This window comes from Calliphora vicina, chromosome 5 (genome assembly GCF_958450345.1).
Source record: "Calliphora vicina chromosome 5, idCalVici1.1, whole genome shotgun sequence".
NCBI classification, from domain to species: Eukaryota; Metazoa; Arthropoda; class Insecta; order Diptera; family Calliphoridae; genus Calliphora; species Calliphora vicina.
The window spans coordinates 62,518,100-62,534,992 of NC_088784.1; the positions used below are offsets into that span (position 1 = coordinate 62,518,100).

At 29.0% G+C, this 16,893-nt stretch overlaps 1 protein-coding gene across 4 annotated transcripts in view; it reads right to left on the minus strand.

Moving 5' to 3' along the window:
* The window catches only part of LOC135961899 (ESX-1 secretion-associated protein EspI), a 53,995-nt gene that overhangs the window by 13,698 nt on the left and 23,404 nt on the right, over nt 1–16,893 (minus strand). The window contains exon 1 of one of the 4 annotated variants that reach the window (XM_065513541.1): nt 7,031–7,190. The exons of the other annotated variants lie outside the window; for them this stretch is intronic. Within the exon in view, the coding sequence (XP_065369613.1) occupies nt 7,031–7,172 (142 nt within the window). The 5' untranslated portion in view covers nt 7,173–7,190. Of the gene's footprint in view, nt 1–7,030; nt 7,191–16,893 lie in introns of those variants that run through there. 4 annotated transcript variants of the gene reach the window in all.

Below are 16,893 nucleotides of genomic sequence, written 5' to 3' on the forward strand. Positions count from 1 at the left end.
TACGGTATCAATGAACAAAACTATGATATATTTTTAAAAAAATGTTTAAATGTTACAAACCGAATAACAAAGTCAATATACCAACCCAACTTTACGGTTTTCCCCCCTTTTGTTAGTGTTTACACTTAAAAACAAAAACTTTAAATAATAAATGAATTAATTGAATAAAAAGTGCATACTTTGTTGCGACACTATCGTTCGACTGTGCACATTTTTACGCTGCAAACAGCAGCAAATAACAAAAACAATTAAAAATATAACCATTGCGGTAACAATTAAAACACCGAAAACGATTGAAACAATTGCAACTGTTGGTAATCCTTGATCCATATCCATAGTATGTTTATTTTGATTAATACTTATATTTTATATTTTCTAAATTTAATTAACAACTAATTACACTTGAATTAAAACTTTGTATCACTTTTACACACAAACTTTCATTCAAAACTTATTATTGACAACTAACATAAAAGAAGTAACGTTTTTAGTTTCCTGATTTTCAATTCCCAAAATTCTTTCAAGCCATTTCATGTGAATATGTAGATACATATTAATATTGATAAGATTATATTTACACTTATACTTATATATTACGGGGAATAACTATTTTTTTTTGGAGATAAAAAAAAATAACAATGCCGTATCGTGTACGGTACTAAAATATTGTTTTTAAGTCACAGTATCCATCAATCACATATAGTCCTAAAAATTATAGGTATTGAAAATCTGCTAAATCGGCTTAATCGATAGTGGTACAATTCCTAAAATTATATTTTTCAAGCCGAATCCTAAAAAAAATTTAAAATGTTACAAACCGAATGACAAAGTCAATGTACCCCCTCTTTTTTGGTAGGCGGTATGAAAATAAATAATAGAAAAACACAACTGAGGTTTTCCCCACATTTTTTTTAGTATTTACACCTATGTGCTGTTTTTCTATAGCGAACGAGTACTTTGAGTTGAAATTTAACATGTGTTTTGTTATTGTAACAAAAACAAAATACATGTAAAACGTCCACTCAAAGCACTCGTTCGCTATAGGAAAACAGCACATTAAAACCAAAAACTTTAAATAATAAATGAATTAATTGAATAAAAAAAAGTGAATACTTGGTTGAGACACTGTCGTTTGATTGTACACATTTTTACGCTTCAAACAGCAGCACCAAACCATAATCAAAACGGCAGCGGTAACAATTAAACCACCGATAACCATTGAAACAATTGCACCTGCTGGTATTCCATGATTCATATCCATTGTCTGTTTATTTTTCTTAATTCTTAGTGTTTTTTTCTAAATTTAATTAACCAAATTAGTGTATTAATAAATTAAGACTATGTATCACTTTTAAACATAAACATTAATTCAATACTTTACTAATAGAAATAACGTTTCTATTTTTCTGGTTTTCGATACCCACCAATCTTTAAAGCCATTTGTTGAGAATATTTATTTATAAACAATTGATAAGATTATATTTATACTTATATTGGTGGAGAAGTGTATAAGTGGTGAATCATCGGAAACAATTAGGGGAATAACTAAGTATTTTATTTTAGTTGGCAAAAAAAAATAGCGTGCACCACGATACAGTTGTGGTATCAATATATCAAACATGGTTATGAGAATTTTGGTATTGAAAATTGTATATAAAAGGGGCCAAATTCCACGACAATCTGGAATATTTTTAAATATTATTGGCTTTATGTTGGATACAAAAAAAAAGTTCTTCAAAATATGATGTGAGGATAAGCGGTGGTGCAACAGAAGATGTAAGTATGTATTTACAAGGGGATAAAATGAAATTAGTTTCAGTTGAAAATAAAAATGTTCATAAACAAATGATTTTTTCCAACATTATATTAAACAAGTAATAGTGCTATATTCGGCTGTGCCGAATCTTAAATACCCTTCACCAAATTATACTTCAAAATTTTAAATATTTTTAGGTAAACAAAATTTAATTTTTTTTACAGTTGTTTTTTGAATTTTTTGGAAAAAAAAAATTTTTTTTTGTTTGTTATTTTAATTATTTTTTTTAAATTTAAAAATTTTTTTTTTTTAAAATTTTAAAAATTTTTTTTTTAAATTTTTAAAAATTATTTTTTTTAAATTTAAAATTTTTTTTTTTTTTTAAAAAAAATCTGGATCAACATTTTTTTTCCCGATTTTGACCCATTGTAGGTCCAACTTTCTATGGTCTTATATACGTCGTTGCAAATGTCTTTGAAATATCTATCATTAGATATCCATATTGTCTATATTAATGTCTTAGTAATCCAGATATAGGTAAAAAAATAGGTCAAAAATCGAGGTTGTCTTGGTTTTTTCCTCATATCTCAGCCATTTGTGGACCGATTTTGCTGATTTTAAATAGCAAAATTCTCGAAAGCATGTCTGACAGAATTATTGAAGATTTGGATCCCGAAGATATCTGGGGTCTTCAGAAAACTGATTTCAACAGACAGACAGACAGACAGACGGACAGACAGACAGACAGACAGACAGACAGACAGACAGACAGACAGACAGACAGACGGACATGGCTTAATCGACTCCGCTATCTATAAGGATCCAGAATATTTATACTTTATAGGGTCGGAAATGAAAAATGAAGAAATTACAAACGGAATGACAAACTTATATATACCCTTCTCACGAAGGTGAAGGGTATAAAAAAAAAAAATATTTTGTTCATGGTATAATGTCGCGTTCCGGAACTAAATCAAGATCGATCTAATAAAGTGGCTGAAAATTTGAATATAAATCAAAATTTAATGGTTTTAATTTAAAAAAAAAATAAGTTACTGCATATGATAATAACACTAAACATTTTGTTTTGATTTTCAAAGTATGTCACGTTCCGGATCGTGTATCTTTTCTCAAAACAAATGTTTTATGTATGCCGAAGGAAGTAGGAAGGCAATAATGCAGTACTAGGGAAATATACGTCTTACTTGGCGTCATCATATAGAAGCCAAGAGACTTCACATGAAATTAAGTGTCTCTAGCCTTCACTGGTTAATCAATGACCAATCAAATTTAAGCCTTGTCTATAAAATCATCCTGTATAAATGAGTTTAAAAATCCATCTGGACATATGGAATCCAATTGTGATGAACGGCCAGTAATTCCAGTATTGAGTTTATACAGAGACAGATTCGATAGATAAATAAATAAACGATATAAAAAACAAGTAAGAGAGCTATATTCGGCTGTGCCGAATCTTATATAGCCTTCACCAAATTATACTTCAAAATAAAAATTTTAAAACTATTGGTGAAAAAAAACGGGTTAAAAAATATTTTTTCTGATTTTGACCCATTGTAGGTCCAACTACTATGGTCTTATATACGTCGTTGCAAAGGTCTTTGAAATATCTATCATTAGATATCCATATTGTCTATATTAATGACTTATTATCAAAACAAAAAATGTTAAAAATTATGGATTTTCCTTTTCAATTGCGCACGAGGTCACACAATTGGGGCAGACATAATGACTCCAACATTAAAAGAACAAATTTAAGGATATATAAAATATTGTTCCATATACATTATTCCATTTCAATTAAAAATAATACTTAATAAAATCTGTTCCAAATCGTTGATTTTTGCATTTTTCTAGAGGCATTTGAAATTTTTGTCTCGTTCAGAATACCATTTTTATTACTATGTAATATATTGGTAACAACTAATCGATAAAACCCATCAAAACATAGTGATACAAATATGCTATCGATAAATGTAAATAAAAAATGTTCAGAATACTTTAATTTGTATACTTCAAAGGCGTACGAATGTCACGTTCGTTACCTTGGAAATGTCCATATGAGTTTTTCCATTGGATAATGTTAACCTGTTCTGAGATATGTTTCAAAAGCTTCAAAAATCGAATTTAATTTTTTTAAATATTTTAAAACACATCTTTAAGATTTATAAATGATATCTGAGAGAATAAAAAAAATTAGGTCAATAAAACTCATAGATTTGAATTTGGCGAACTTTAGGAAAAACTTCTTATTTTGCAAATATTTTGGTGAATTTGTAAAATATCTATATGTACTAGAAAATATATCCAAAAAATTTTCCTAAAATCATAAAGAAATTATTTATGTTAATTATGTAAATAGAGGATTTTAATACAATATTTTGTGTTTAACAAAATGTTTAACAATTTTGTGGGCCCAAAATGACCCCATGTCCAAAATAGGTTATTATTAGGGGGCGGATTTTCATGCATTTATTATTGGAAAATATGCGCCTAAAATATGCTTCAAAAAAATCGAAATATGACCTAAAAATTTAAAAAATATGCACTTATATTTTTGTGCAGAAACATATAATAATTAAGTATGGAATTCGAGATGTCCAAAAAAATACACAACACTGTTGCCAGCAGTTAGAACTCTTTAAATTATACCAGGAATTAAAGTTCTAAAACTATTTTTAAAATAATTTTTCTTCTGAAAAAACGATGGACGATATATTAATTGTAATATCTAGGTATGAATACTTGTTTAAAGCCATAATCTTTAGAGCTTCTCTATTTTGATCGTGCTGTAAAGTAGCATCCAACCTTTTTTATTTTTATCTCGTAATAACCAAGCAATTAAGCAATTAGTAAATGTATCCCTTATAGAGGGAAATAATATCTGATCACTTGGCTGACTCCAATTTATATATTTTGGGTCATTTGACGTGCTATTTGTAATGCAGAGAGAAGTCAATTGGTTACTTTATACATCCCATGGAATCTAGCATAAAGACAATTATCACTTAAGTGTCTCTATGTAATCTATAATGTCTCTAAGTTTTCCAAAATCACCAGTTTACGACAGTCTCGTAGATATGACTGTCAGGAGCGGTAACTGTGTATGTGAATCTTTCGATAACGAAATCTCTTATAAATCGAATTTGCAATTAAAACAAATATGAATGTTTTTCGATACATTTAATGAATTTTTGATACTTAAAAAAACTAAACTTTTTTGAAGAAACATGTTTTGAAATGATAATTTTCAATTACTGTTAAAGCAATGAAGAACTTAATGCCAGTTTCTCGATGTCGAAAGAAGTTAGTAAATGTTAGCTAATGCCCTTTAATGACAAAAAATTATATTTTTATTAAAAATTGGCATAATATGCATATAAATATGCATTTTGAAGTAAAATATAACAAAATATGCATTATCAATAAAATATGCAAAAATATGCACTAACAAATCGATGCCATTTTGCAGCAAAATATGCGATTCGGATAGATAATTGGTCTACATTGTATTTGGACGTTCGAGAAAAAACATGCATTTGCATATAAATCCGCCCCCTAGTTATTATTATTAATTAAAAGAACGCCTTATTAATAAATTTATGTACTGCCTTAATGATCTGCATACCATCAAAGTACATCATGTAATTAAGTCCATAGTTCTCGAAAACATTTTAAGCATTTTATTTTTGGAAAACGTTATTACCCTAATTTACATATTTTGGATTTGAAATCTCAGAAAAAAACCCATAATATTTTATTTTGAATTAAAATACTATTAACGGATTGTTTGTATTAATTTCACTTTGGTGCTGAGCTTATAATTAGATTAGATATATAGAACGTATACAGTTTACATACGTGATATATTCGCATTATGATAAATGTTTTTGCGACGTCTACAACAGCTAATAATGGCCAAAATCCAAATCACTACCATGGCAACACCAATCAAACTACCCATTACAATTCCAGCTATTTCACCCGTTCGTATCGACATTTTTTGTAAATTTATTGTATATTTTTTGTTAAATTTAAATAAATTAAACAGACCAACGCAAGAAATATTATAAACAAAACTTTATTTTCAAAAAATAACCGCAACACTGAGTAATTGAGTTTTACGTACACACGTTTTTCGTATTTTTTATGTTTTTATTTTAATATTAACGATAAGATTATAAACATGCCCCTCATTGTAAATGACTCATCAATTGAATACATCGTTTAAAGAACTATGTTTCAGAGAAAATTTTTTTTATTTTTTTTCGATAGCATATTTGTAGCAGATGATATCCCGAACGATACAAAATTAGAACTAGTTTTTGACTGTCTTTAGAAAAAAATTAAATCTACGAAAATCTATTTTTATACCCTTCACCTTCGTGAGAAGGGTATGTATAAGTTCGTCACTCCGTTTGTAATTTACACAATATAATTTTCCGACCCTATAAACTACATATATTCTGGATCCTTATAGATAGCAGAGTCGATTAAGCCATGCCCGTCTTGAAATCAATTTTCTGAAGACCACAAATTTCTTCGGGATCCAAATCTTCAATAATTCTGTCAGACATGCTTTCGAGAAGTTTCCTATTTAAAATCAGCAAAATCGGTTGAGATATGAGGAAAAAACCAGGACAACCTTGATTTTTTACCTATATATGGATTACTAAGTCATTAATATAGACAATATGGATATCTAATGATAGATATTTCAAAGACCTTTGCAACGACGTTTATAAGTTGGACCTACAATGGGTCAAAATCGGAAAAAAAAATATTTTTTAATCCGAATTTTTTAAAAAATAATTTTAAATAACAATTCGAAAAAAAAAATTTTCCAAAAAATTAAAAGAACAATTTTTGAAAAAAAAATAAAAAATTTTGTTTACCTAAAAATATTTAAAATTTGTATGTTGAAGTAATATTTGAATATAGCTCTCTTACTTGTTTTAATTGAAATGTTATAATGTATCTATCAATTAAAGTTGTCTTAATACAATTTATTAAATAATTTGTGTCACGCCAACTAAACATTTTCAGTCACAAGAAACAAATTCGGTCATTTAGAGTGAATTATTTTATTATCAATAAATTCAGTTATCACAACAAATATTTTTACTGTGTGTTACAACATAGAAAAACAATTTTTTTTATAACAGAAAAATGCCGATTAAATCTCAATTTTCACACACTTTTGTTATTCACTTTCATTTTATTACACAATTTTTAAAGTTAACAACAGTAACATACCGGACATATTAAGATTATTCTGATCATTGTAAAAATATGAACGAAGTTTACAAAAACCCGCCAATTCCATTATCCAAACTACTACTGCGAAAACACCAAATGCGCCAGCAAATACAACTCCTGCAATTTCATCTGCTCTCATCGTTATCGTTTCAAAATATTTAAGTATTTTTTTACAAAAATCAAAATTAAATTAAGGAAGGAACTATTCAATTAAACTTCATATTTTAATAATAAATGTATTACTGAGTATTTGAAATTTATCTACACAAGTATTTTATGTATTTTTAATATAAATAATAAAATTATTGTCAACACACTTATTAGCTTTTACATAATGATTCATTAAATAATATAAATAACAAAGAATTGTGATTTTTTTGTTGAAACATACATATTTATATTGAATATACATAGTTTATCTTTAAAAATAGACATACATATGTCTCTGAGAGTCTGTCTGTCCTTCTGTCTGTTGAAATCAATTTTCTGAAGACCCCAGATATCTTCGGGATCCAAATCTTCAATAATTCTGTCAGACTTGCTTTCGAGAAGTTTGCTATTTAAAATCAGCAAAATCGGTCCACAAATGGCTGAGATATGAGGAAAAAACCAGGACAACATCGATTTTTGACATATTTTTTACCTATATCTGCATTACTAAGTCATTAATATAGACAATATGGATATCTAATGATAGATATTTCAAAGACCCTTGCAACGATGTATATAAGACCATAGTAAGTTGGGTCAAAATCGGAAAAAAAATTAAATAAAAAAACTTCAAAATTTGGAAAATTTAAAAAAAAATTTCAATTTAAAAAAAAAAATAAATTTTATTTACCTAAAAATATTTAAAATTTGTATTTTGAAGTATAATTTGGTGAAGGGTATACAATAGGGTGGGTCAATTTGTTCGGGCCCAAAAAACGTGGTAAAGCGTATAGCAAATTCGTAATCTACGGAAAATTCTATGAACTTTTTCAGAAGAAACCATGGTTCTAAAATCAAAATCGAGCTTCCGGTTTTTTACGAGAAGATTTGGAGCTCAAGACTTCTTTTGCTAGGAGACCTCGGGATGTTCAATTTTAAAAATAATAATATTTCTTCGTTTGTGTTCCGATTTCAAAAAAATTACATATATATAGAATCTTCTCGTCGAGTACTACATATAACATCTCGTAGCTATATATTCTTTATACATCTTCTTAGAAATTTTTTTAGATAACTTAAAAAGAATAAAAGCACCTTTTTCCCAAAAAAATAACGAAAAATCGCCTTTTTTAATTTTTTGAAATTTAAGCATAACTTTGGACTCAGTCATTATTTTTAATAAATTTTTTCTTTATGTTATATATACATTTCTTGTTAGTCCTATAAATTAAAAATAGAGAAAATCAGAAAATATTTGAAACCGCGGTCATCAAAAAACTGGAGTAGGGTGGGTAAAAATGTTAAAAATGTATTATTCAAATGCCAATATCTCTTACGCTATAAGAGATAATTGATAGCTACGAAATCGGAACATAAACGAAGAAATATTATTATTTTTAAAATTGAACATCCCGAGGTCTCCTAGCAAAAGAGGTCTTGAGCTCCAAATCTTCTCGTAAAAAACCGGAAGCTCGATTTTGATTTTAGAACCATGGTTTCTTCTGGAAAAGTTCTTAGAATTTTCCGTAGATTAGGAATTTGCTATACGCTTAGTAGTCAAAAAAAATTGACCCACCCTAGTATACAAGATTCGGCACAGCCGAATATAGCTCTCATACTTGGTTATATTAAACGTGTGATCCCTTGGAAACCTTTTTTTGTGCTAATTCCCTTTTCATAAATTTTACAGGAGACACTGAAGGCGTTTTAAATATTTTTGAAATCTATCAATGCGGGTTTGTTACTTATTTAGTATGATTTATACTGATAAAGAATCACAGTTTAGCCTGCTTTTACACACAACAAGTTTTCTTGCCGTAGGTCTTAGAACTGCGTTGGCGACTACATATCCTTTATTGGACTTAGCACATTTTCTATTAGATATTTTTTTTAGTGGATATTTTCTTATAACTTTGTTTCTTTATTTTTATCGTTTAACAGAGTTATTAAAGGATTTAAAGCAGTGATGCCCAAATCTAAACCTGCAGTTGTGTTGGTGAGTGAGATAAAGTTGCACTGAAAGAAAAGTTCAATGAAGTAAATAAAATATATCAGTATATTTCATGTTTTCTTTGTTAATCTTAATAAAATTGTATGCGATATCATCGATTTCAAGTCACTAAAGTTGCTCTCAAAAGTCAATGGAGAGCAATGTAGTTGTTGTTGTTAAATCAGCAGTGTTTGCTGAGTTGACAGACCTTGGCCGAGTGAACTCGGGTCATTTCGGTGCGTCGAACCGACTGTCATGGGAATGAGAATGAGAGAGAGCAACGTTTATGATGTCTGGTGTCGAGATGATAATAAATTTCTAAATTATCCAATATTTCTTTAAAAAACTTATGAAAAAAATAAACGTATCTCAAGTTTATTTTTTTAAATCCATTTGACTGTGATAAAAATTTTGCAATTTTGACAAAATAATATCATCACTTTTGCATACCACAAAATGGACTTAGCACTTTTGAATACCGCAGTATAACAACTAAAAAAAACGACATCATTTTAAACTTTGCTTATGCAAACGTGCATTTTTAATTAAAGAGGACTTAGCACGTTTCCACACTAAGCTAATGAAGTACTATACTGAAACAACAATTACGGTGCTTATAATCGTCCATTAGAGCGATTAATTCCAGAAACTATGAATCATTTTCGCAATACGTTTACTCTTAACGACAGTGCGCATCCAGAAAGACTCCGTACAGTCGGCACAGAACAAGTGATTGATGGTGTGCAGCGTAGTGTTTATGATGATCCAAATGTGTAAATTCATCATCGTGCTCAACAATTAAACATTTGTCCACTTTATGGAAAACTTTGCGAAGGATCGTGGTTTACGTGCATACAAGATTTCACATTTTATTTAGTGATGAAGCTATGTCAATAAACAGAATTGCCGCATTTGGTGCGATGATAATCCTTGGGAGCGAATATTCAACGCGTTATTGTCGAAATACAGCCTAATTTACTACGAATGGTGTGTGGAACGTGGATCTCCAGGTTACGCCATGCACGCTCTAGCCGTGGCGGCCACATGAACGAAATCATATTTAAATATTAATATAATTAATAAAGCCAATTGGATGGATATTAAAAACGTTTTTCTATGTTATACTTCTTCGCCTTTATAAAAAAACACCCTTAATAAAGAATGAATTCACAAAGGAATTAATTTAATACATTTGAAGTACAAACCAACCATAAGTTTCAATAGAAAACAACATGTAATGATCACATAAGTTTTACATACCTGACAAATTTGGACGATTGTAATAGTTATGACAACGTTTACAACAGCTTATAAATGCCAAAATCCAAATTAAAAACATGAAAGTAAAAACTATACTAAACATTACTATTCCAAATGTTGGTATCGACATTTTTTAAAGATATCTTCTATTTTAAATGAATTAAATTGGAACAACGGACAAAATACTATAAACAAACAAACAAATATCCGCAATGCTGAGTAATTGAGTTGTAACTGCACACTCTTTTCTTATTTTTTTTGTATATTTGTTTTGTTAAGATTATTGTAAATGACTAATCAGTTGTACAGTTTAAAGAAATATGTATTTTAATTAGATATATTAGAAAAAACAGGTAGTAGGAATTTTATATCGTTGTTTGGAAATTAATGAAATGTTTATGCTTTAATAAGTATACTAGGGTTTTTTGCTCAGTTTGGTATAATGAAATTATACTCAGAATTTTAGTACAATCGCAAAATGTTTATTATAAATGCGGTACTGAGTAGTTGCCCAGCAGTTCTGGGTGACTGCCTGACTAGTTAGTTACATAATTAGGTACGTGGCTGTAATTTTAACATATGCGTCTCTAATCAGGGAGTTATTTGTCCATACATAGAGACTGTCAAAAGTAGTCAACGCGTTGGATTCACATAACGGTTACACAGAGACAGCTACCTAAATGGTTAATTTATTAGCTCACTTTTAAGAGACAATTGATTAGGCCAGATATTACTAGTTGCGAGTGAAATAGCTAGTCCTTAACCCTTTCACGACCATAAGGCTATTTGGATAAAATTAATCATTTGGTCTATTTAATGTAAATCAGTTAGCGCAAAAAAAAACATATTTTGAAATTAAAACGGATTTACTGGAATTTTGGTCGTAAAGTGCAAATTTTGGTTCCACATACTCATGTTTATTGAATATATATATATCAATGTACGCAACATGAATAATGATTTTATAACTCTATGTAACAATAATGCATTTACCAGACCTAAATATATCGCAATATAAAATTAAAAAATCAGTTTTACACTTAAAAACATTTTTGCACAATTCTTGAACACAGTACCAAAATAAAACTGTCAATTTTCAAAGACAATAAAATATAAATTCTGTAACCGAACTTCTTTTAATCTAAGCACATTAATAAGAGACACGTTTACGAACTAATTAAAATTAAAATGGCACCCATTACTTTTTCCGTTATTTCGTTATTTAATATTTTTGTGTTGGGACACCGGTGTCTCCTTGGTCGTCAAAGGGTTAATATAAATATGACTAAACTTTCGAAATAACTACAGCTTGGTCCACCAAGGGAAAGTAAAATGATAATACACCCAGCATTATATAGTGATTTATTCCTAAAGTGGAATGATAATAAAAAAAATGTAAACATACTACACTTCAGATTACAAAGGGACATTAAGTGACAATTGAATCTCCAATAGATTACTTATGTTAGGTAAAATACCTACTTTCTAAAGTGCAAGATTAAAGTGGCTTGTCCCTAGATTACTTAGAGCCACAAAAATTGACTTCATGCTAGATTACATGGGATATATAATTGCATAAATATACCAATTGACTTATCCTTGCACTACAAAAATATAAATTGTTGTCAGCCAAGATATCAGACATTAGTGAAAATTACTGTCTGTAAGGGATGCATTGACTACTTGAAAAACAACTGGGTAATGTTTATACAGTGCCGGTCAAAATAATAGCACCACAGAACCTTAAAGCAATTAACATGGGAAATATTTTTATTTCCATAGTAATTTTAATAAATCGTTAATTAATCTCTATTTCCACCATGAGTAAAGTTTTCTTTGAGAAATATTAATCTTTCAATCAATTATATGGTATTTTTGAAAAATACCCAGATTTTGTGCAGTCAAAATAACAGCACCATCGTAAGAAATTGTCGAAAAAATATAGAATGTTTATGTTTTCGATTTAAAAAATCGCCATGTCGCTTGTAAATATCATCTATTTAACTCACCAGTTTTACAGAAATAGAATAAAGGACTAATATCAAAGCTTCTGTCGAGTTGTGACTGATAAACAGAATCATCATAGAAAAAACAACAAAACAAACATAAAACAACAATTGCTTCATTGTTAGCTGACAGCTGACTAAAGCAAAACAAAAACAAGTAATAATACTAAAGAATACAACTCTGAAAAAGCTCGTAAATTTAAACAGAAATAAGGTTAAAGAAAGCTTTGATATAAGTCGTTTATTCTATTTCTGTAAAACTGGTGAGTTAAATAGATGATATTTACATGCGACACTTACATCGACACAAAAGAGTGCTGATGAGGGAGGGGGTGGTGGCTAACCCCGAAAATGCATCCATTCTGCCGTGTGTCTAAATATAACTTTTTCAGTATTCTTTAAGGTATTTATAGACGGCAATACTCAGTATTAACACTTTTCAAATTTAAAATATTATTGAAATCATTCGATATGTCAATAAATCGTATCGAAAAAACATTTCTTGTTTACACGGTAGTATTACAAATATTTTATTTCTTTGTTGATTGATATTTTTGTGCAAACTTTATTTTTATTTTATATTTTCTTGACATTTTAGTTTGCCGTATTTGTATTTAAAAATACATACCCGATACATAAGGAGTGAGATCGAAAAATTCTTAACACACGTTTTTCATTACATTTTTTAACCCAAGTATTATTTGAATTTTTTTTTGATCAAGTTACCTTTGAAAAACATGTCAGTTATTATGTGTAATGTCAATTATATTAATTTTTTTGTTAATCTGATTAAAATGAGTGACCAGAAAAAAGTGCGTACTGAAATTATTAAATATTTTCAACAAAACCCAACTTGGTCTTACAAAAAGTTGGCCAAGCCAAAGGTCTGCCGTCAAACTGTTTCCAATGTTATTAAACAGTACCGGGAGAACTTGTCAGTTGATAGAAAACCTGGTTCAGGTAGAAGGAATGGTCCACATGATGTTTCTAAAGCCAAAAAAATAGAACGCATTTTCAAAAGAGCTCCCAACACATCCGGTAGGAAAGCAGCCCGGTTAGCTCAGTGCTCGGACTATTTGGTACGAAAAGTTAAAGCTAATGCAGGTTTAAAAACATACAAGGCTCAAAAAGTTCCTGACAGGAACGCTACTAAAAATTTAGAGGCCAAAAACAGAGCACGGAAATTGAAGTCAAGTTTTATAAAAAAATATTCTTGCTGCATAATGGATGACGAAACGTATGTTCTGGCAGATTTTTCGCAACTTCCAGGTCAAAAATTTTATGTTGCTGATGCTCGAGGGAATGTTGAAGAAAAGTTTAGGACCCAAAAGCAGACAAAATTTCCCAGAAAGTTCTTGGTATGGCAAGCAATATGCAGTTGCGGCAAAAGAAGCCACTCATTTGTTACAACGGGCTCTATAAATACCGAAATTTACATCAAGGAATGTTTACAAAAAAGGCTGCTTCCATTCATAAGACTTCATAATGTGTCCACTTATTTTTGGCCTGACTTGGCATCCTGTCACTATGGCAAACAAGCCCTTGAGTGGTACAAGAACAATAATGTGGTATTTGTACCAAGAGAGGCAAATCCTCCAAACTGCCCGGAGCTAAGGCCAGTGGAGAGATATTGGGCTCTTGTTAAAAGAGAATTGAAGAGTACAAAAAAGGTGTCCAAAAGTGTGGTAGATTTTAAACGGAGATGGACTACATGTTCGAGCAAAGTGACAGAAAGCACTATAAAAACGTTAATGGAAGGGTTTCCGAAAAAGGTTCAAAATTTCATCACTAGTGATTAAAACTATAAAAATAATTTTTTTTGTAAATTGTAATAATAATTTCAATCAAATAAAAAAAAAATTAAAGCTGTAAGTTTAGTGGTTTCTTTTTTATAAACATATATGTATGTTAAGAATTTTTCGATCTCACTCCTTATGAAAATAAAAAGTTTTTGAATTGTTTTAAACAAATTTTGAATACCGACCGTAAATCAAAAAAATAATTTGTATTTTTTGAAAATCTAATACACTTGAGTTTTTGACAAATATTAATACTCAGTATTGCCGTCTATAAATGATTTAATGATTTAAATACCTTTAGAATTATGAAAATTTAATAGAATAAATTGTATTTCTAAGGAAATCAATTTAATGAACTTGAGCCTAAATAATTAATAATATGATATTTAGAAATGGTATTACATTGCGTTGATAAGCGAAACCAGCGATTAGCGGTTTAATCATAACACTCTTGGCCCACCGTTTCGAAAATCAGGCATTTATGTTATGCACGGTGGTCAGTTATTCGCTGACCATTATAAGAATAAAATTTAAATTATTTAAATCCTATAAAAGTTTCACCAATAACAATATAACATCCTCTATTAAAGGTAAAATTTCCAAATTCGCATTACTATTTTTCAACATTCAAGTACCAAAACACTTCTTGGTCAAATAATTAAACAAATTATATTGTTTGATATCTGACTTCTATAGAATGACCTCCGAATCGAATTTCAACCAAAATTTAAGATAATATATTCATCTTATCTTACAAACAAACAGATTTTAAAATTATAGTTTGATCGTGGTTTTTCCACTATAACATTCGAAGAATATATTGAATATATGGAATAAATATTTCAATCTTAAATGATCAAATGCTTGATAAAATCATACTAAGATATAAATCAAAGAAATTATGACCTTAGGAATGATCTATGGAATGATAAATTGATATAAATTTGGGTTTCAAGCTGAAAGGTCAATGTGGTTGCACAGGATACGATAACCCCAAACAGAATTTTATTAAAAATAGATGGCCAAGAGTCACAAAAAGTGTAAAAGGACAGACAAATATTTAAGAATTTATTTTGGGGAATGAACAAATATATTTGTTCGATACAAAATTTTCAAAATTTTAGGATCTTTATTGCCAAAAAATACAAAAACAAAAGGCAGCAATATTTTACTTTTAATAATAACGTGTTAAGAACGTTACAAACCATAATAATTGTTACTGGTGCTATTTTTTGTCTGATGAATTTCTTATAGCGTTTTCATTTCTGACACAAAATGTTGCCATCATATTTTGTACCATTTATTAAAGATTACCCATATCCTCATAATGTTTTACATTTTTATTTTTTATGCAATTTTCTTTTATGTTCCTTCTAAATGTTGCAAAACTATACATTTTGCTGTTTAAAAAGTGCTGCATTTCTAACCCTTTGATAAAATTAAGGGTGAAACGGGGTTTTAGGGCAACATTATTTGAAAAGAACACGTTATACCCTTACCAAACTACATTTCTTTTAGAAAATAACACAGAAAAGGGTAAAAGGCAGAATAAAGGCATCATTTATGCCAGAAAAGAAAACGCCATTAGGCATTTATATATTTTGTAGCTTTTCTTTAAAATTTGCATCTAATTTTCAAAATTATTTTTAATGTTTGAAAGTTTATTGAATTAAATATAAATTTATACAAAAACAACAAACTTTAATTTAACAGTTTTTACGTAATATTATTATTATATAACAATATACTTACATCACATTTACTCATTAGTAAACGATTCAATAATAAATATAAATCAAATATGACAGATTTGATATTGAATATAGTTGTTATTGTAGTTTCCAAGAAATGAGTCTTTCACAAATTGGAATCTTTGAATTATCAATTAAACATAGTAGAGTTTTAGAAGAAAATATGAAATTCCATTAAACCGACAAAACAATGGTCATATTAATACATAAATAGTTCCGATGATGACAAATCCAAGGTACCAATGCCTAACAACGTATACGTATGCGTTCTAGAACTAGTTGTGAAACTAATACATTTTTTCCTGGCATATACAAATGTATATTAATACTACCTCTGAACAGAAACAAATTTTACATTGCCTGATAAAATTTGAAAATTGAAAAAGTAGGATTTTAGTATTTACTAGTTGTCATCACTGACGTAATATTTGTGTTATTATGTAGTACCCAACCCATCGTTTTCGCTATACGTTTACTCTTAACGATAATACTCATCCCTATGCAGCGTAGTGCTCAGCCATTAAACTTGTGTCTATCCAATCCAAGATTCAAATCCAACAGAAATTTAACCCTCAGGATAATTTTTCGCGCCACACATTTGGTGATTTAAAGTTATCTGCTTTATAAAAAACACACTTGATAAAGAATGAATTCTCAACGGAATTAATTCCATACGTTTGAAGTACAAAGGAATTAAGCCTATGAATTAATTCGTAATGAATTCATTAACGGAATGGTTAAAAGATAAACTTTAATTTGATTTTGAAAATGGAATTAAGAAGTATTTTTTTTTTCCATAAGTACTGGAGTACTTATTTGTACTCATTTCTCTACCCTTTATAAGCTTTTATAGATAAAAAACATATGTACAGATCATATTTTACATACCTGACAAATTCGTACG